Here is a 22658-nt window from a genome sequence, read left to right on the forward strand (position 1 = left end):
CACCGTTCTGGCGTCAGGTCCGGAGATGGAGCAAGCAGCAGGAAAACCAAGGTTGGCAAATTCTTGCCGTACAACTGCCTGAATGAGAGAGATCGCTTGGGCTGGTTGGTCAAAGGTGCGGTCAAGTGGGCGTGGATGGAACGGCGCAGAACTTGCAGCCTCGAGCTCGCGGCGAACAATAGGGGTGACGCGCTCATTTAAGGGTGGTGAAGCGGTGAGGTCGATGCAAGATGACTTCGCAGCCGTGTTAGGGAGCCGGGAGAACTGTGAAATGACGCGGAGGCTTTTGGCGAGCTCAAAGCGGCGGCATTCCTTGACAATGATGTCGATGGTTGACACATTGTTGAAGACCAACAAGTTGAACGCGTCGTCCGCGATCCCCTTAAGTACGTGGCCGACTTTGTCAACCTCGGCCATTTTAACGTCCACTTTCCGGCAAAGAGCGAGCACCTCTTGTATGTACGAGACATACGATTCAGTAGAAGACTGAACTCTGGTAGCAAGCTTTTTTCTAACAGCAAGCTGCCGACCGGTGGTATTTCCAAAGAGGTCGACGAGCTTCTCCTTGAAAGCATCCCAGCTAGAGATCTGGTCCTCGTGTGTCCGAAGAGTTCCGGCCAAGTAGAATAGGACATTGGCTAGCATAATGGTCGGGTCCCAGCGTTTGTTTTGGCTAACACGCTCATACAGGTTGAGCCAGTCCTCAACGTCGACATCAGCTTGACCGGAGAATATGCCAGGATCGCAGGGATTTGTAACCGTAACGTACGGGGTTTTCGGGGTCGCAGGAACTGAAGCAGACGAGGTGTCGTCACCGGGAGCCATGGCGGAAAGCGCGACGGCGGCGCGGCCGCGGCGGAGCTCCGTGGCGAGGACGACGAATGGCACCCTCCACCACAGTGTTACGCGAAGGACGAGTCAGCAAGACGAGCAACTATTTACAGGTTATCTTTACAACCGTGGTTGCAGCGCTGACCGGTTAGATTCACAGCGCGAGCCCAGTTCGTTCTTCCTCCTCTTTTCTCGGGTGATGGCGCCCACGCGTCTCGTTCGTACAATCAAATATCACACGCGTGAAGCAATATAGTGCAGGCCGAGGCTTATGATTCTTTCTATTTTGCTCGCGTCAAAATAACAAACAAACATAAAGCGAAGTACCGACATGGTACTGCTGAAGCCACCTTTAACATCTCTAGAGGGCTTTATGAGATTTTTGTTGCTTCCGGTTTGTCAGAAATTGCGCATATGAGGGCTCTGTGGACACTGAAGTGTGGTACGTATTTTAGTTCTTTTAATCAGCAAGCTCCCTAATGAACAATTGGTTAATTGCCCCAAATACCTCTACCATCCCCTCAGGAAACGAAGTATTTGTGGGTCTCGATATATTGACAATAAAGCCTCCTGTTATAATCGTTGGCATCTTCTTCTGGCATCATTTCTGCTGCCGCTCGGCAGTTCATAAGGCCTTCTTAGGTGCCATGTCCTAACTGCAGAGATGCTCCCTAACCAGTTTTATAAATAGTCGTGATTTAAGTTGTAGCTGCCGCAACGTGCAGGTGTAATATATTGTACATACTGGGTCACCCCGCACATGCCCTTTTGTTACGCGAGCGCAAGTGACGTTTGCGGGTCTGGCTATGAGGCTGCAGCATTTCGCCAAAGTTGGGGAAGTACGCTAAGAATACTAAGCACGTTATAGCCATCGACGGGAAAAGCGACGCGGACAGATCGCCCTCCGCGACGTCCAAGCCTGTCCCTCGTCGCTGCCGCTTGTCGCTCTCCCCATAGGAAATGACATGCATGTGGTTGAGCCTGAATGGCCACATCGCTTTCTGGGCTCGAGACGGTCAGTGTAACTCCTCCACGGAGGATCTTGAATCAAAGTGATGTAACGTGGTGCGAAATAGAAGGCGCTGGCCGTCACAGTGGGGAGAGATGCAGAAGAGATGTTTCACGACCTAAAAACATCCGCAGCTGTGTGTGAAGCTATTTTACCCATCCGAATGAGGAACAGGTGATACAACAATGCTACATCGCAGCGAGATAGTCTTTCAGGTAGCGGAAGCTTCAGGGGAGGATCTAAAATGCACAGGTGACCGTTTGATCTGATGTGGGCCGTTAAGGTCGTAAGCTCCGTGGCATAGGTGTAACGGTAGGCTCTGTTGCGGCGGATTAAAAATACTGCATTCATCAGTGCTGGCACTGGTATTGGCGGCCGCACCAAGGCTATCACGAACGTGCGACCATTTTGGTTAGACTCCCGGAACCCTAGATGCGCGTATTGTATTTTCGTTTTAACTCGACCCACGTCAGTTATTGGCTGCACATCGGGGTATACGTCACCGATTACGTCATCGCGGGAATTTCAAATAGTCTAGCTCTCCGGGGGCGACACGGTTGAAAGCCGCTTTAATGCCCTCAATTCCTGTTGGCGCTTATATTTCTTGTGCTTAGAATGCTATAAATATTAAAATTTATTCGTAAGCGTGTCGGCCTGACTTAATCAATGTGCTTTCTTTCATTGCTCCCGCGGCAAAGTGGTCTTTGTCGCAATAATTGCATGTTTAATAACAATTTCCATATATCCTCTCATGAAGGCAAATATAGAAACATTTCGCAGGGGTGCATTCAAATGTTCAATTCAAGGCAATTCAGAGAGACATCCTTGCTATGCTCTCTTTTATTTGACAATGAAATAAAACAGAGGCTCTCTTTTGTAATTCAACAGGCAGAACAATCTTTATTCATGACTGAATATTTCGAAGATATATATAATAATATTTCCCGCAGATTCAGCATTTGTACACACCACGTTGTTTTGAAGGACAACAGTCAAAGTCAAATGCTACACACGAAGACGAAGCTTGGGAGCTTCATGCTGTATGTAATCACGTACACACATGCAAATCAGATAGTTATGTTTGGAGACATTCTTAATGTCCTCAAGTATGGTACAGTAAGTTACAGTCATGGAATGCACACTGTGTAACAATAAAGATTTCTCGGCTTTAGTGAGCTCCAATTAACTCTATTATACGATTAGTAATCCACACTTACAATTCATATATATACCCATATATTTTGATGTCGCCCGTGGTTGCGTCTCACAAAAATAAAAATAATGATGGAGGTTACCATATCTCAGTATTTACACGATAGTTTCTAACGTTGTTTAATACGCTGTTGAGGGGAGCTAAGCCATGTAAGCACTGGGTCAAGCACCAAAGCACTAACGTACACTCATTTACACAGCGTGGAGTCAAACAATGATATTATATATAGTCTCTGATCACCTGCAATATAAAGCCCCTCACTTCTTTAATAAAACAACAGGACTGACGCGAGGTTTCTTAATGAAAGGTCACGGCTTCGTTTCTCTGCTTTCACGACTACGTTAGAGCGGAATTCATGCAAACAATTTAATAGTGCTGCATTTAATGGCATCTATATATTCATAATATATTCCATTCTTTTTTACACTTGTAAACACTCTGTCATACTCTGGCAGCTATTCCTAGCAACAGTAACAAGTGAAACTCTGTAAGCCTTATAGCTCTTTAATAATGCTTCGAGTGTTGTTTAAGAAGTAGTATGTACGCAAGAAAAAGAAAGGGAGGATGGGGCGGGTTATTTGGACTTTCGCACTTAAGACACCGCACAATTTCATCGAAGATGAAATGCAACTGGAAAGAGTGAAAAGTTTTTTTTTGTGTGTGTGTGTGTGTGTGAGAGGCAATGGAAGACAGCTCGTCCTACAACAAGAAAACATACCCATATTTGTTGCTTGCACTTTCCAGCTTATTTATATACTGTAGATATACAGGCTGTCCCACATAACTTGAGCCAAGAATTTAAAAATCAAAGGCGCGTCGGAAGCGAATTGAACAGAACGCCTACTACTCGCAATAGCCTATAGTAACTCAGAGAACTTTTTCCTTTTCCCCATATCTCATTATTGAGGTTAATTACCCAACTTTTTATTTATTGGCTGAGGACCCCAAGTATGATACGCACATTTTTTGAGCACCTTCAGAAACCACCGATTGAGTTGTTTCCTTTATGATACGTCTCGCATAGTCCTTCTTTCCTGGTTGCAAAGGGAGCTCGCGAAAAAATTGGAGGACGCTTAAGCTTCGCCTTCAAGAGTGGAACGCGATAACGTTAACGCACCCCGTTCGCACCGCCTACTCAAACGCGCTACGCCAGCCAAACGTCGCGATCGGCACAGATAGCCGGGCCCCGACGCGCCATGAAGGCGGACGCGATTATGGGGCGAGTGGCGCGACACGTGTCGGGGCAGGGCCGTACATTACGAGGAGGGGGTCTTCTGTGTTTGCCACAAGGTGGCTCTGCGTGTGCGCAGTGCGCAGAAGAAATGTAGCGGAAACGTACTTCGCTACTCGTGAAACTGCGACTTCTGTAAGTTACATGGTCATAATTACCGATATGTACCGCAGTATAACTTTCTACGGCACGTTTCTAAGGCAACACCGCATTCACTAGAGGCGATTTTGTCTCGTTTTGAAGGAAAGAACTCGTGGCTGAGTGGTAGCGTCTCCGTCTCACACTCCGGACACACTGGTTCGATTCCCACCAGCCCATCTTGCAAGATGTTTTTTATTTATGAAGTGCCTTCTGGGATTTATCGCTCACGGTTAACGCCGCTGACGCCGACGACACCGGCTTTTCTGCGACACGAGCTCCTTAACGCTGTCTTGTTAATATGCAAAAAAGCCGTGTGACGGAGCGCTTGCGCAGTGGTATCGTGCTTCTCTCAAGCGTGCGTTCGTTGAACGAGGTCGGCTCCCGTCGGATGACGGCGAAAATGCATGCTGCTGGCCGAATGCTGCCGATGAGAGAACAAACGATTTCTGCGTCCCGGCAGTGCCGTCTCCGTTTCCCTGCCTCATCGACAGTCGCCGAACTCGCGGCCATCGACCTTGCGGCTGACCTTCTTCACCAGTGCGGTGTCTCGTCTGCTGCGATCCTGAGTGACTCGCGCGCGGCTCTGTGCATGCTGCGGAAAGACTATGCCGGTGTCCCACTTGTGCAGCGCGTGGGATCGAAACTGCGCCACGTCGTAAATCAGGGTTGCGACTTGGTTTTGCAGTGGGTCCCCGCGCACATTGGCCTGCCCGGAAACGAAGCAGCCGACGCCCTTGCGAAGCAAGCTCTCGCGGCTCGCTTCTCCCTCGCCATCTCCGTCACTCGCTTCAACGTGGCCAAGACGGCCATACTGCGCACCCTCCGCGCGCATCATCCTGACTCACGTGTTGCTGCGGGGACGCCCCCTCGCCTCCTCCCCCGCGCCGGCCTCTCCCGCTGGGATCGCTCCTTTCTCCTGCGGCTGCGCGTCGGCTGCTACAGCACGGCTGCCCGATTGCACAGACTTCACGGAACAGGCAGCCCCGCGTGTACGGAATGCGGCGAGGATGAGACACTGGAACACCTTCTCCTGCGTTGCCCATCCTTCGACGTTGAGCGCACCGCGCTCTGTGCTTCATATCGCCGAGTCGGACTACCGTGCAGCACGGAGGGTGATCTCCTATTTCCCGCAGCCCCCGCCTCCATCGCCAAGAGAGCGCTTGCTGCCCTCCTTGGCTTTTGTGACGAGACTCAGCTGAGAGCGCGGCTGTAAGCCCCGCTTTGCTTCTTCTTTAACCTTCTTGTTTTTTTTTTCCGCTCTCTTTCATTCTCTCTCTAGTCTTTTTCTCCCCACTCCCCTTACCCCGTGGAGTGCTGTTGAGGTGCCCTCCCTTGAGAGACAGTTACGGCACTGCACTTTTCTCTTCCTTTCATCTTAAAATCACTACTACTACTAGAACGAACACCCTGCCGCTTCCTCGTCGCCAGTCACGATGCAGCCAACCTTCTTCACCGAACGCGCGCTTGAGAATAGCACAATACCACTGCGCAAACGCTCCGACACGTGGCTTTTTTCATATTTCGCGGGCCTTTTTTGCGACCTGGACAAAAGGACTACGGGAGACGTATCCTACAGAAAACAACTTGATCGGTGGTTTCTGAAGGTGCTCTGCAAGTCGGCGTATCATACTTGGGGTCCTCAGGCAATAATCAAAAAGTTTGGTAAATAAATCTAATTAATTAGTGCGTTATGGGGAAACAAACAATTATCTGAGGTACTATAGGCTATTGCGAATGGTATGCGTTTGGTTGAATTCGCTTTCAACGCGCCTTTCATATTTATTTCTTGGCTCAAGTCATGTGGCGCAACCTGTATGCTGTAATCATTCTATCTATTTATTAGTTTAACGATGAAGATCCGAGAAGTGCTGATGTTTCTTTTTCTTTGTTCCATTCTAAACGTAATGACCACTGGTCTAAGAAGAATGCAACCATCGTCGATTTTTATTACGGAATGTCGCCAATCGTGTCTTTTCTGTCAAGTAAAACTGCCACTAAAGGGACATAAGCAAAAACACATGACAAGTGTCTGTTTCATGTGTGCGTTTTCGTGTGCATCTTTTTTGCACCAGTTATGCCTGACAGCAAGCACCCATCTATGGCAAAACGTTCTTCAGAAGTTCTTGTTGCCGTCGACATCTCAAATCGACCTCGTTCAACGTTTAGTAGAGAACCTAAGCAATCGCAACAAGATGCCCCATATTAGCAGATATCAGACTTCTCGCATGTCATGTTCATACCACTGAACTCTACCGAAGGAGGCAACATGCTACAAGAGGCAACTCTGTCCGTCGTTCAGTGTAAACCCCTCATATCGTGCGTGAATAAAGTGTCACGTGCAGCACGGGGAAACGCGCATTTAGCAGTTCGTTTATTGCGAAAATAAAAAGAAATGTGGAGTAGTTCTTACGAGATGGAATAATATATACAAAGCAATAAAGTGCGTATTGAAGGGACACAGTGAATAACGGCGAATGCACTTAAATAGTGCAATGACCCAAGATAACTGAAACAAGCAGACGCCCAAATGCGCATTTTCGGGTCCGATCATTTTCGACCGTAGTCTTGTGGTTTTCTGATTTTACAATATTTAATCGAAACCAACTCGTCCAGCTATCTATTTCAATACCGGTAAGCGAAAGCAAGCCCTGGCGTTAGTTGGGCCCTGAAGAAAAACAATATAATTTACCCCGGAAAAAGGAAGCGCACAGGCTCGTCACATGCAGAGTTCGGAAAACAGAACTACACAACGCTTTCGATTGCATACAGAATTTTACGAAGTCTAATTTCCCGTTAAAATTCCAAGAATTTGTTGTTCAATGCCTGTGTTCACTAATTTTGTATCTTGTAAGGTGTCCTGATAGCAAATCTATAATTATAAAATCCTGGTTAGTATACACACCCCTGAAATCTATATTGAAGTAAGAGGTACATTTTGACTTCCTGTTTTGTTATTTCTCTATTATAACTTGATCAGACGAAAAGATGGCAATTATCCCACAAAAACGGCGCGCAGTTAACTTTACCACATCGACGATACATTTATTTTTTTAGCAGCACGCCTGCTGTGTAAGCAAATAATAGTGGCTGCTCTGCAACTATGTCGTAAACAGCTACACCCAACACTCCACCTATGGGCGATACATTGTCCTTTCTTGATATGTTCTTCAGAAGAAATCTGGTTAATTGAGCAGTGACTCGCAACGTTTGGGCAGGCAGCATATTTAGTTGAAGGGGGCGAAACATAGCGCAACACACATCCGCTGACACATGCATTCTCACACCCACACGAAACGTACGAGCACAAACAGCTAAGTTACTCTACGAAGACAATGCCAACTTTACATAGCCCGACTGCTTTGAAATTTCTTGAGCGAAAAGCCTTGGCAGTCTTGCTACTTAGGTACTGCTCACTTTGCTAAGCGCGCTCTTTTTTTTTTTCGGGGTTACAGTTTGTCAAGAGGCTCTTACTGAACAGGAAGACAGTGGGGATTCTTGAGGGGAAAAAGCGGGCGGCAACTTCAGAAAGCAGGTTCGTGGCGTTCGGAAGCGTCTACGACTACTGCTGAACGATGTTCATGAGATGTGAGTAATAGCTATAGGAACTGGCATCGTCTGGCTCCTACTTGCCTACTCTATTGATGCGTCCAGGAAGTAGCGATCGGGAAGCGTAAGTTTGAGGCCGGTACATTTTGACAATGTGTAAAGGACTTTTGCTTGAAGAAAGAGGTCAGAAAAAATTTCTCGCTCATGGATGAATACGATATGCCCCTGTGCTCTCAGTACCAGGTTGGAGGTGTCAAGGACGTTTCATCACCATGATAAAAGGCGCTCACGCGCAATATCCCCATTCACTGTGAGCGGCACAAGCTCTCTTCACGAGACAGCCTCTTGTAGTTCTTATCATCATCAGTCTTATACTGACGGCACAGAGGCACACGTTAATATGACAGAAATAAATATTTCGAGCTACCGAGGCAAGCATCCTGACTCTTCAATATTACCTTATTTTCATCTCGTCGAGGTCACTCTGTGTAGATAATGAAGTTGGTTACCCTCAAGTTTTTTTGTAAATATTGGTGTTTAAAGAAACCACAGATGTGGCCAACCTAATTCTCCAATGCTTTGAACTGAGCAGCTCCTGTCATGTCATGCTCCTGTCATGCGCCATCAGCTCCTGTCATGTCGCGAGTATATTTGTTATATATTGTTAAGTAGTTACTGTACGTGCGTTCGTCTACTCAACTGAAAATCATTGTACATCTGTAGGTGGTCTCGGTAAACTCCGAGAACTCTTAACAATTTATGCCACTGTGCTTGTTTATCACCTGTTGCTTCTTATCTAAGTACCTTCTCAGGCTTCCCAGATTTTATTTTTTTCCGAAAATTTCGTGTTGAGTCTCTGTGAGTATACTTGGTGTATTTCGCGCATTTTGTGGCTTCGTTTTGTTTGCCATACGAGACGGCGTAGCTGGTGCCATCTAAAGCACCGAACTGTCTTTTAATATCATGTCAATAAAGCAGCTGCCAATGAAATATTGCAGCACGTGTTGATAGTCTGCTGGGAAGTCTTGTTGCTTTTCTTCAAATGTGCAGATAAAGTCCGAAATCATGGCAAACACGAATTTGACCAGCTACACGAACCGTCTTAACCACATGCTAACAGGTGCCTCATGCAGGCAAGCCCATGTACACTGAGCAATGCCTAGTTAATTACAACGAGAGGGTACTACTTTCTCAGTTCATAACATTCCTTATCCTTCAGGCATTTTCATGCGTCTGCCTAATAGATGTGTATTTCAATTTCTTTATATATTGTCTATTAAGGCAAAATTCAAGATGCGCTCTGAACAACCTTTTAAGCCACTGCCGGGTGTGGTATTTAAAACATGTACAGCTTTTCTCTAAAAACGTGAATTGCTGTATCTATAATTGAAGCAACTGGTGAGTTAACACAGCTGAGCTTCTGTGACGCCATTTTTGCCACAAAACTCATGGCAGCGAAAGACAGGTTCCGCTGTCCACAGCCTGGGAGCACCGTAACCGTAAGAGAAGTTTGCTAAGCAAGCACCTGAAAGACTTGCGCTTGAAGTTCCTACTTTCATTCATTTGAGACGACTTGCAAAGGAGTAAGCGTGTGTGTGTGTGTGTGTGTGTGTGTGTGTGTGTGTGTGTGTGTGTGTGTGTGTATTTCAATTACATGTATCAGATGTTAGTTACAGGTTATTTCAATTTGCATACGTATATGCATGCATCACTGCTTCGAAGTTCTTAACGCAGCGCAAGAGAAAACATATTTTTGTAGGGTATCCCTGGTCTTTCTGGAAATGACACAATTCTCATTTTCTTCATTGCCATGAAGATAACTGTCCTCGCATCAGCATTGCGCAGACGCATATAAAAACCAAATTCACAGTCGAAGTGGACGCATCGGTCAGGGGCCTTTCCTATCTGCGTCAGTTCTGTCAAGAAAGTAAGACTCAAGTATTTTACGTGCTCAAATGCTCGATCCCGCGCAATAAGTTTTCTTAATATCAGTGCATCTTTACTTGCGGTCCTACACTACCGTATTAAAATAACAACAAAATAGAAAGCATACAAGGCAAATACATTTTAGCTAATGAATTCCTGCAAAGGAAACACATTCAGGGCGCCTTGATTACAAATGCAGTCATGGATAAGGTTGAACACCCACAGAAAAAACATATCCCTACGAGAGACGACGCACAAAACTTTTCATTGTGTGGGCTTTGTACAATACAAGAGGGTAAAGGCATGCGTTGAGAAGGACGTAGGACTTCGAGACCACACGGAATAACAGCGTGCGGTTAGACAATGTATCACATTAGTACCTTTAGAAGAGTGAGTACAATATGCGCGTCCATAATCACAGGAACACAGAAAACAGCTACTCGATACAGATATGGTTATTCAGTGCCATCGTCTTAAGTGAAACACAAATAACTGCAGGTGCTCTGCTGTACAGAGATAGTCATAGTATGCATGACAAGACACTCATAACGTTTTCGCTCATCCACACAAAAGACATACAATAATATCAGAATCAACACACTGTACACTGATGCGGCACTAGGGCACTTCCCTGAAAGTTTCACCCTTGACTGTGTTTTGTGACACAAGAGGGTCATCACGTGGTAAACCACACCACTCTGGTCACTCATACTGTCCGTGGAAAAAGTTGCAGCCCCTGAACGTGTCCATCACTGTAGCTTTCACTTTCCCATGTGCGCTTGATGGCGAGTTTGTGAAGAACAGTCTGTAACGCTTTGGAGAAAACACAGTCCAAATGCACGAACATGCTGACAGAAATACTCAATTTTGTAACAATCGGCAAAGTAAGTGGTTGAGCAAAAATAAAGTAGAAAGCCCAGATGACGAAGAAAGAAAGAAACAGGGCTTTGAGAAACACGCGACACTTGAGCGAATGCGAAAGGCGCATTGCCAGAGGCCACCGAACAGCGTAGAGCCCCGTGCGCTGTTGGAGCCTCCAACAAAACACGACGACTTTTCAACTAAGGGCATGTCTATACTTTGGCACCTAGTTTGACACAATTGCTGCCAAAAAAAAACGCTAAACAGATTACATTCACAAAAGCTCTGCATTAAGCTAAGCACCCTTTGTGTTCTTGAAAGCGACGGTGAATGGAACAAACCTGCTAAGTTCTGCCACAACAGTTGGGGCTGAAGGCTTCTTGAAAATAACATTATTCAGCGGGAGGTCAAAATTACACTCGAAAGTCAGTGTCTGTGGCTTTCGCCTGTGCCCCAGAGGCTAAAGCCGCAAGCACTAAAGCACGCAAAAATCTCGGTATTGGTACAGGTAGACGGGAATTCTCACAACAGCTCACTTCGAGAAGCCGTAGTACGCTTACGTCAACTATGTATCTTAGGCTCGGCTAATCGGGGCCTACCTGTTAATAAAAAGCTCTGAAGCGATGGTAAACGTGCGATGTAGTTTAACCTGCGTTCTAAGGGGACAATACAAAAATACTTGACAGGAGCATCGGCAAAAATTGTAGCAAATTTTTTCCGTGTTCCATCGGTCATCACATATGCACCACAGCGGGGCAGAAAACACGCCTGCTGCGGCGCATGGCGAAAGTCATTCCTGTCATCTCATGGGCGGCTTCTTGCCGCACAGTATTCTATTAAAGGCGTTCCGAAAGTCGGGACTGAATATAGTGTATATTATCGGGTTTATCATCGAGTTTGCGTAGCCCAGCCACAAGAAGAAACTGAACACCAGCTTGCCCGGGTCGCACGTCTCGCACAGAGGCATGACGAGAGCCATGACGAAGAAGGGCAGCCAACACATGACAAACACGCCCGTGATGATGGCCACTGTCTTCGCGGCCTTGCGCTCGCGCCGAGATTCAATCGTCTCCTCGACGTGCTTCTTCTCTCGTTTTGTGAGCACAAGGAGGCGGCCGATGCCCCCGTGCATGGCTTTGTTCATGCCGTTACTGGGCGACGACTGATTACTGCTGTTGTGGATAGGCGTGCCCACGGTGGTCGTCATGGTGTGCTGAGGCGTGTTCTCGTTGGACGCCACGGCCGACGACGTCGACGGCTCCTTGTGAACGATGAGCACAGCCTTGGCACCCGGCTTGTGGCGAATCCGCTGTCGCGCCACCTTAAATATGCGCCAATAAAGCAGGAGGATCATAATGAGTGGCACGTAGAAGCTGGAGCAGGTGGCAAACACCTGGTACGCGGCGTCCTGGCTCACCAGGCACTTCTTCTCGTGCAGGACACGGCTGCGCGAGTCCTTGTCTTTCCAGCCGAAGATTGGCGCTATGGAAACCACGAAGGCCACGCTCCACACGAGGAAGATCATGATGCCCACCTTCCGGACGTCCCTCTGCCGCATGTAGTCCACGATGGTAACTGCCCAGTAGCGGTCCACGGCGATGGCGAGCAGGTGCAGGATGGACGCGGTGCAGCACAGCACGTCGCAGCATGTCCACACATCGCACAGCTCGGGCGGCATTCTCCATTCGCGCGTCACCTCGTACACGGCTCCCAGTGGCATTACCAGGCAAGCCACCATCAAGTCCGCTACAGCCAATGAGAGCACCAGATAGTTGCTAACGGTGCGCAGGTTGCGCTCCCAGATGATGGCCGCGATGACGAATATGTTGCCGATTACGGTGGCGATGATTACCAGGCAGAGCAGCAGAGAGACTGTGATCACGACCGGAAGGTTCTCGTGCCAGGACTGGCTCAGATTGGCTTGCATGCTGGTCGTGTCGTTTGTTGCCCACGGGTCTTGCTGAGCATTGCTCCAGTTTTCCTGTTGGCCACTATCGGCACCATCGACGAGCACGCTGGCGTAGTGCGGGTTGGCACCGACCAACACCGCCGGCCACTCAGTGGTGAGAGCGGCGGCCCTGACGCTCATGTTCACCTGCGCCTCGTTAATACCTCCGCTCGTCCAGATATCGGTTGTTCCGGCTTGTTTCTCAAGGTGCTCACGCTCAACGTTCTCGGAAGCAGCGCCTCGCGTCGGTTCTCTCGTGTCTCTTGAATGGTTTTGTACAGGCCATGGCGCCGTCTGCTGCTCTTGACATCGTCAATTGGTCCTTAGAAAACACCTGCGAAATATGTAAAAAAGTGAAAACAGAAAACACAGTTTGCGACAGAACTGCTAGGGTCGACACATGATTGGAGCAAAACTGAACGCGTTCTATACTCGAAGAGACCTCCTATATCATACAAGAGGAAATAACATTCTTTGCAGTCAACCTAAACTGCAAATTCCAAATTATTTTTATTAAGTTTCAAATGTATTGTCTTGTTTTCCCTAGATGTAACCACGACACGAGCAAAAAGGAAATGCACAAATGCTGGTTAAGTGCTAGATTCTTTCAAAATTTCACACAACTGCTTACGCTGATGAATTGGGGCTTCGTAAAAATTCAATGTTACGGTATATATTTAGTAGTTAATGTGGCGAAGTGGGCCTGTTGATACATATTTGAAAAAGCGTCAGCGCTAAAAAGACAGACACGGACGGAGGACGGATGACAAGGACGAGCGCTGATCACGATTTTGCGTGTCAGCGCTCGTCCTTCTCGTCCCGTCTCCGTCCGTGTCTTTGTTTTAAGGGCTGCCGCCTTTTCAAATATTCAGTAGTATACCAATATAGAGCATCGATTCATTCATGAATCGTTAACGCCTCAAAAGAAGAACAGTCGTGCTTTGAGAGACCCTGTAGTGGAGAGCTCCGGATTAACTTTGACCAGCTCTAGTTGTTTAGCATGCAGCCTAAAAAGTACTACCACAACAGCAATTCTGGGTTCCCCTAAATCAGAATGCGGCTGCCGTGTCGGGAAACGAACCCGCAACCTTGTGTCGAGTGGCTGCGCGCCATAGTTACCGAGACACCGAGGAAGGAAACGTGTCATATAAATAAGCCAACGAGAAGCAATTAAAACGATCCTCCACCAACGCCCACAGATTAAAGGTGATTGATGACAAACAGAATTTCCTCTACACTTCAACGAAATAGGAACATATTTCTTAGTGATAGCTTGCGGAGTAGCTAAACCCCGTCAGGCTCGAGGCCGTTTTATCAAAGGAAAGTCCAAATCAGTCAAGAAAGTTACGTAGTGCTCGTTTCCGGCTCCGTGTACTTCATAACTAAAACTCAATTTTGTATTTAAATATTAGTATGCATCATAGTCGCTCAATACTTCTTGCGCAGTACTAATAAAGATTGTAGATCCGGTTTAATAGCCCATTTACGATGTTTACACCCTGCTCCCATCAGCATTACTGATTAAAACGTGCAGTATATTCAGACCTAAGTGGGCGCCTTACTTATTTATTTTTTAGTTAGTTAGTTAGTTAGTAAGTTAGTTAGTTAGTTAGTTAGTTAGTTAGTTAGTTAGTTAGTTAGTTAGTTAGTTAGTTAGTTAGTTAGTTAGTTAGTTAGTTAGTTAGTTAGTTAGTTAGTTAGTTAGTTAGTTAGTTATACTGCTTCCCTTTCGTAGTATTATAGCAGGGGGGGGAAAAAGTAGAAAACAGTACGTTAGTATACGAAAAGGCAAGCACAAGGAAATAATTGAAGCAGTCAGCATAAGCAAGCGAACACAAGCAAAAAAGAAAATACGGGTAAGACTCGTTGAATATTTTAAAGACCCTCTCTCGTGGTATACATAGGGATAAAAGGAGAGGTGAACACGTCAATGGCTAGGTAAAAATGAGGAAACGTGCCTCGTCCAGACAATTAGACAAATTACCGTTGGCCATTTAGCGTGCTCGAATATTCTTCAATTTTCTTTCTCTTACTTTCTCAATACATGCGGTTACCGCACGGTCCTTCCTTTGATCCCGCGCGCGTGCGTGCGAATGATAAACACGCAGATAACAGAAACTTTGCTGTTGCCTCCTGTGTATGGCATACGACACGCACATACCGAGCGTCTGAAGAGGGCACGCATGCGTTTAAGAAACACCGTCCGTAAAGAAGAAGAAAAACACAATCAACAGGAAACCACGCCTAGGAAGCAACAGCAAAGGAACAAGTGGCACCTTCTCATGAATATGATAATTGCGCGAAGGCTCGAGTACACAGAGAAGAAGACAAGAATAAGCTGACGCAACAGAGACTCACGCACTGCAAGAGTGAGGTTTTCCTGCCCAGCAGTTTACGCCTCCTACGCGCCAGCGCCGCCTAAGACCGAGCGAACTCGGTCACGCGTAAAGGAGCGCCCACGGAAGCAACACTGCATGAGAAGCTGCTAATTTCATTTGCACCGTGTACGCAGTGAGCTATATATCGAGGCGTACAAAAGAGAGAAATGCCTGTAGCAAAGTTGTAAGTTGTAACACGCTCGAAGAACGTGTCGTTGCAAAAAAGAGACGAGGAGTGTGGGGAGGGGGGGGGGGGGGGGACGCGCGAAGAACTGGGGGAAGTGAGTTACCCCAACCGACGTACCAGCGTTAGAGCCGTTACATGGCAGGCAGTGGGAGTCGGGAAATGTTTCTTCTGGTACCGCATCGCGTCGCAGTTGCGTGCAAGGGGATTTTTGGGCAGCGCAGTCACGGTCGCGCAGTGTACAGGCACCTCGTTGACTTCGGAAGAATTCGCTTCGATGTTTGCTTGCTCCACCGACATCGAAGCGCAATAATACCCCATCCTTCCACCATTTTCATCCAGCCGAAAACTAAGATGCGAAACTACGGCGCAAGCGTGCACCTGCAAACTCTCTAAGCTTGCGATGGCGTACTTAGAAAGCGATAATTTTCAACACCCGATCGCAGCGTGCGCGTACTTCGCAGGTGACCCCGCGCGCACTAACGTATGTCGAAGTTACGCCTCATATATCTCTTACACATTCCCGACTTCGATCATAGTGGGATGCGCTAGGGTGCGCTCTACACGCCTCGAGTTTCCTGCTAGACACGTCCAAAGTAGGTGAAGTGTGCTTATGATGCTATAAAAGAATACTTGATGGACAGTGTGTGACGCGCCAGTTATTCACGTACTTCCCTCGTGAGTGCTAGCGCTTTGAGGCGCTGTGCTAGACTGCGAGGCCTTCGGGATCGGCCCACATTTTTCGTCAGACGTGTACCTACATAGTGTGTGCCGTCCGTTATTATTTTATCGCAAAAAAAAGAAACGCTCTGGAGGCCGAGTACTGCTATTTGATGACATGACGCAAGGTTGATTCGTGTTATCCCAGCTCCGCTAATTTCCTTCTGGGCTCTCGTGGCTCGCTAGCGTTCTTAATTTTGCCACTATAGGCTGTGTGTCACTAGTAATGACAGTCACAATGGACGGGCAGCTTAAGGTGTCCACATACGGGACAAGGCAAATGTGCTTGAGAACGCGGCGTGGGCAATTTTTTTTTTTTTGTTATTGCCTACGCTGAAAACGCGAGTTAAGAGATGGTGACCAGCCAACAGCATGACGGGAGTGTTTTCTTCATTAAAGAAAATGGACCTTTTAAGTTTGATTCACCGCTTCTTTTCTGGGGTGATGAAAACACTTACTTGTGGTACACTTTTTTTTTTACCTACGCAGCTTAGCACTGCGAAAATTACCTCCAGCGACTAAAGCAATGGCATTGCGCACCCCCCCTCACCCCCCCCCCACACCCTCCTAAAAAATAAGAAATCGTAGTAAATACAAGGGCAATGGCGAGGAACGTCTGTGAAGTCAGTGTCTTTACCACAATCGTACTTATATCGTGAACCGACTTGTGTTCTCCAAAGCTACTAGACAATAACAATGTTTGGATCTTCTATCCCTACCACTCAAGCTCCCAAAAAAGCCATCGACACAAATGTAGGATATGACAACAAGAATCCGAACTGGTTGACCTCTCTTACGTCGTGCCGAATTTCAAAAGCACATGACACCCGTCAAAGCCCCGAAGCACAATGTTGCTTATCGTTTGTGCCTCTTACAGATTGGGCAACCTGTTGACAAGCGAGACTTCTAAAATCGCTTTATACCTTCGAGAACATGTTCTATGGCGCTTTGTAACGCTGCTGCAAATTTAACCCGTTTGCTATTTCTTCCAGATGTATTTTGATTGTCCTTTGCAAAGCTAGTACGCCTCTCTTCGCAAGGGGCGCATAGTCGCGCGCGCTTAATTTTGTACTCGTGAGCACTCTGTGAGACGTTCACAATGCATGGAATTCGTTGCTCCCAACTACTACTCCTCATCTTTCCAACTCTTCAGTTACTCAATGCACTTACACGTTCGAATGCTAAACATTTTTTACCAAGTTTCGCACTTCAGGGAGGCTTTAAGGGTTTCGGCTTGTATAGAAACATAAATCAAATTTGTTTTCTTTTTCCTCGCGAAAACTCTGATCTCATTCTGAGGCGCGCCGCGTTGGGGAACTGAGGACTAATTTTGACCCCCTGCGGTTCTTTCACGGGCACCTAAATTTAAGTACACGAGCGGGTTTGGTTGTTGTTTTTTCATTTCGCCCTCATTCAAATGTGGCCGCCGTGGCCGGTATTGAACCCGCGACCTCTAGCTGAGCAGCCCAATGCTATGACTACTGCACTACCGCAGCGAGTTGCATGGTATTTACCACACAGTGCAGGACATTCGTTGGTATTCACGGCCCAAACATTTTGCGTCACCTGGCCCCTCATTCAACCCCTGCGACCACGCATTCTGCGCATTGGAAGAACGGTGCGCGCATTTCGTGATTAACGACGTGGTATGCGCTCAGCGAGCGTGTCTGCTAACAGCTTCGCGTGATCTTGGATATTTCAAGCAGTGGTCACAGGCTAATACGCCGTAGCAGGTGCTGACGTAAGAGCGATTATTCTAATAATGCAGTGCGCTGCGTCTCAGCCGGCAAAGTGGCACCAAGTGGACACGCTGCGTCACGTAAGATGAGTTGAGACAGGGGAAGCTCAAGTCTGCTGCGGTTTCTGCACTGATCACGGCAACAGGTCAAGCTAGCGGTACAACTGGTGAACTGGTATTGGATGGCAACTAAACGACCTCGTTAAGGAAGGATAAAAACACTTGCTTGCAGAAAAACTCTTAGTAAGAACAACCTTCTTGATGGTATGCCATGCCACGATATAACATAAACCATTAGGTTTATTGGCTGAAACCACACATGATTCCTGCGATGATTGTGGAGAACGTTGCACCCCGGAAATAGAACTCTCGTTCTTGTTCTCAGGCATTATAGTGTAGATTTTGTGAATTTAACATTTCAGCATCGTTCACTTGGAAAAATGAAAGCGTGTTTTCATGCAGACTACCGTCCCCTCGCTCTAGGCCACATATTCCACGAGGATTATTGGGTATTGTGGATAAGAGAGAGAGAGAAGGGAAGACAGAAAGGCAGGGAGGTTAACTAGACTGAGTCCAGTTTGCTACCCTACACGTGGGGAGGGGAATGGGGAGTGAAAGAGGGAGAGAGAGAACTTAGGTGTAGGATGCCTACAGTCTGGCACTCAAGTCTGTTGCCCTCAGGTAGCGAAAAAGCGCTCGAACTGCTTTATGGGCCAATGAACTATGAGGCCAGGCCCCCAAGATCTTCGCTTCCGTAAATGGCCTGTCATCCAGTCTATTTAAGGCACACTGGAGAGTCTCGCGTTGATTATCGAAGCGAGAACAGTGGCACAGAAGGTGACTAATGGTCTCTTCACACTTGCACGTAGCGCACATTGGTGAATCCGCCATTCCAATACGATAGCTGTAGGAGTTGGTGAATGCTACTCCTACCCACAGCCGACACAGCAGTGTTGCGTCACGTCGTGGAAGGTTCGCTGGTAATGTAAGTTTCAGTGATGGGTCGAGGCTGTGTAAACGACACTTAGAGTTCTGAGGTGTATGCCAGCAACCTAACGTGATTGTACGAGCGAGACTGCGAAGCTCTCTTGCAGCGTCGACTTTGGATAAAGGTATAAGGAGTGTCGGTGAGCCAGCCTGGGCACGTCGGGCAGCGTCATCGGCGAGGTGATTACCAACGATGCCACAATGTCCCGGCAGCCACTGAAATATGATATGTCCTCTTTCAGAAGCGCAATGGCAGGTTTCGTGGATTTGTGACACCAGCTGTTCATAATTGCCACGTCGTAAACTTCTCAAGCTCTGGAGGGCTGCTTTCGAGTCACAAAATATTGCCCATTTGTTGGGCGGTTCTTTTTCAATGTATTCGACAGCAGCGCGAAGAGCGGCCAGTGCAGAGCCTGTAGATGTCGTTACGTGTGATGTCTTAAACTTGATGACGACCGATTGAGATGGTAGAACAACGGCGCCCGTAGAATTTTCCGAGACGGAACCATCCGTGTAAACATGAATTCGGTTAGAGTATGAACAATGCAGAAGTTCCAATGTGATCTGCTTGAGAGCCGCGGTGGTCAGGCTAGCTTTCTTCACTATTCCTGGAACAGCAAGGTACACAGGAGGCTTCTTCAAGCACCACATAGGGGATGACGTTCTTGTTGCGGGTGAGTGCCTCAAAGACAAAGAGTGCCGGTTAGCCGCAATTGATCTGGAGAACGCTGCCCTGGGTCTTTTCTCAGGCAATCGAGCGAGATGGTGGTCAGGGACTCTGGATATATGGCGAACATGCACCCGGAGCGCGTCGATATCTATATAGGTCCTTATTGGGTGGTCTCTCGCGGTGGCAATTGTTGCCACGGTTGAAGCATTTCGAGGTAGCCCCAGACATGTTCGAAGGGCTTGGCCTTGAATGCTCTGTAGGACATGGATGTTAGTTTTGTTAGCATTGGGCAGCACTGGTGTGCTGTATCGCAAGTATCCTAGGAAGAGCGCCCTGTATAGTTGAAGCATAGATGCCACGGATGTGCCCCACGTTTTACCGGCGAGAAACCTTAGTATATGGGAGATAGAAGTAAGCCTCTCCTTCAAATATGTGATGTGGGGGCTCCATGAAAGGTCTCTGTCTATAATAACGCCTAGGAATCGGTAAGTTCTTGCGTAGGAAATTGGTTGGTGGTCAATGGAAATGGGGGTACCAGGTCATGGGCTTGTGGGTAAAGGCGACTAAGGCGCACTTCTCGGTCGAAATGCTGAGGCCTTGCGCACGCAGGTACGATGATGTTAGGGTCACTGCTTTTTGGAGCCGTGCACGCACCTGGAGACGTGTAACTGCCGAGGCCCATATGCATATGTCGTCAGCATATATGGAAAGGTTTACTGTATGTGGTAGAACGTCGGCAAGGCCAAGAATTGCAAGGTTGAACAAAGTGGGGCTAAGAACCCCACCCTGAGGGACGCCACGGTAAGTGTAATGGTCAGCAGTTCGGCCATCTGCACTGTGCACAAAGAAGGATCTTTTGAATAGATAGCTCCGAATCCACCGAAACATGCGTCCACCTATTCCATTATTTTCCAGGGCATCAAGGATAGCTTCATGCGTTACATTATCATAGGCGCTTTTCACGTCGAGGAATAGTGCAACCGATATACGCTTGTGGTGTTTTTCCTGTTGTACAGACGAGACTAGGTCGATGACGTTGTCAATAGAGGAACGGCCTCTTCTAAAACCAGCCATGGCATCGGGGTATACGTTGTGGCGCTCAAGATACCATTCTAGGCGGGTGAGAATCATTCTTTCCATGACCTTCCCAACACAGCTGGACAGCGCAATGGGTCGGTAGGACGCTAGGTCAAGTGGCGACTTTCCAGGCTTCAGGAGTGGTATCAAGCGGCTGGACTTCCACCGCTCAGGAACGACGCCATCATTCCATGACTGGTTATAACATTCCAGCAGTCTGCTTCAGCCATCTTCACCTAGGTGCCATAAAGCAGCGTAGGTGATGCCATCTGGTCCTGGCGACGATGAGCGCCTGCATGAGGCCAGAGCAGCGTCCAATTCCTCAAGTGAGAAGGACACATTCAATTCTGGGAAGCGTGTCGCAGGAACCTCACCCAGAATTTCACTATTGATGGTGACCACACTGCCCGCAATCTTCACACAGAAATCTTCGGCTATATCGACCTGTGAGCGGCCTTGATGGAGGGCTAGGGCTGAGAATGGGTGTCGTTGCTGTGGAGACGAGCCAAGGCCGCGCACCGTCCTCCATATGATAGACAGAGGCTTGCGGGGGTCAAGTGATTCGCAGAACGTCTTCCACCGTTGTTCCTCCAACCTGTCCATACGACGTTGGATTTTCTTCTGTATACGTCGAGCGACTCTAAGGTCATGAATTGACTTCGTGCGCCTGTATCGCCTCTCGACTCTTCTGCGAATCGTTCGAAGTCGCTCAAGTTCCATGTCAAAATCCGTACGTTTTTTCGCAGATGTAAATGTGTACTTAGATGATTCCAGTACACTTGTAATAAGGTTTTCAATGGTGCCGGTAAATCCTTCTTTGTATGCCTCTTCCACCTTTGTCTTATACGTTGACCACCTTATATATGCTTGTCGGGAAGTACAAGAGGAGAAGCTTCCAAATCCAGTGATACTTAAGTAGGTGGGAATATGGTCACTACCATGAGTCTCGATGTCAGAGAACCATCGAACATTTTGACCAAGTTGCCGTGACACCAAGGTCAAGTCTAAGCAACTGCTATAGTTCGCACCACGCAAGTACGTCGGACTGCCATCGTTCATAATGCTAAGTTCATGGTCGGAAGTAAATTCCACAAGTTTCCGGCCCCTGGAATCTATTCTGGAGGTTCCCCAAGCCAAGTGATGAGCATTAAAATCTCCTGTGATAATCCAGGGTCCAGTAGTCGCCGTCAGGATGTCTCGCAATCGGTCGCCGTCGAACCGACTATATGGGGATATGTAGGCGCCGATAAGGGTGAAGGCCACTTTATTCTTTGTAATGCGGAGACACACGTATTGGTTTCCATCATGAGGCTGCACTGAGTGGGGGATGTAAGTCAGTTCTGTACGGATGTAAACAATTACTTTGCTGGATTGCCCGCACGTTGAAGCCATAAAGGCTTCGTATCCAGAGAGTCTTAGCGCTTTCGACACGTTCGGTTCACATATTACCACTACAGGAAATCGGTTCGTGAAAACGTATTGGCGGAAACATGAAATCCGTGATTTAAGTCCTCTGGCATTCCACTGGAAAATTGTCGCGCTACGCACTTCATCACGGAGTGAAGGCAGTGGAAGAGCCATTGTGCTTATGCAAGATTTGCAAGCACTGGGCTCAGGGCATCCAACACTTGAACTGCGCTTCGAGCTGTTGGCGTATTCGAGTTGCCCACAAGCGTGCGAATCGCATTTATCAAAGACTTGAGCATTGTTACAATTCGGCGGTCATGCTCTGTCAGCTCATCTGGGTGAGGGGTAGAGCATTGCGGTGCCTTTCCTTGTTGGGGTTTTTCCCCAGGGCTTATCCTTGGCAGTGGTGGCCATTCCTCATTCACAGCAGTCTTTTCAGATGCTCCGTTATCTATACACGGGTTGGAAACATTCTGCACTGAGGTTGGAGCAGATTCAACAGCAAGAGGCTGTGCGGCTCGAGTATTCTTTGTGCGGACAGCAGAATTCCTTGATGAGCGTCTGCGACGAGAACGACGTCGCCTGACGTCAGCAGCTGCTTCACGATGGGTAGACCGGTCCCTCACCATTTTCTTCAAGATGGAGAGTTCTCGCCTAACTCTAGGACAATCCTTTGATGAGGCATCGTGGGGCCCTTGATAGTTCGGACACTTGTAAGTTTTTGCCTGGCAGTTGCCTGCAGAGTGTTGTGCTGCACAGCGGGAACATATAGCGGACTTTCCACAGACGGC

General features: G+C 47.7%; 1 protein-coding gene across 2 annotated transcripts in view; it reads right to left on the minus strand.

The window, feature by feature from the left end:
- Positions 1 to 2712: 2712 nt before the first annotated feature.
- Positions 2713 to 22658, minus strand: part of 5-HT1B (5-hydroxytryptamine (serotonin) receptor 1B) — a 332668-nt gene continuing 312722 nt past the window's right edge. For both annotated transcript variants that reach the window (XM_072286541.1, XM_072286540.1), the window contains one exon: positions 2713 to 13040. In XM_072286541.1, coding sequence (XP_072142642.1) covers positions 11558 to 12847 — 1290 coding nt within the window. In that variant the 5' untranslated portion in view covers positions 12848 to 13040 and the 3' untranslated portion in view covers positions 2713 to 11557. The remainder of the gene's footprint in view (positions 13041 to 22658) is intronic.

Source organism: Dermacentor andersoni, chromosome 2 (assembly GCF_023375885.2).
Source record: "Dermacentor andersoni chromosome 2, qqDerAnde1_hic_scaffold, whole genome shotgun sequence".
Classification (NCBI taxonomy): domain Eukaryota; kingdom Metazoa; phylum Arthropoda; class Arachnida; order Ixodida; family Ixodidae; genus Dermacentor; species Dermacentor andersoni.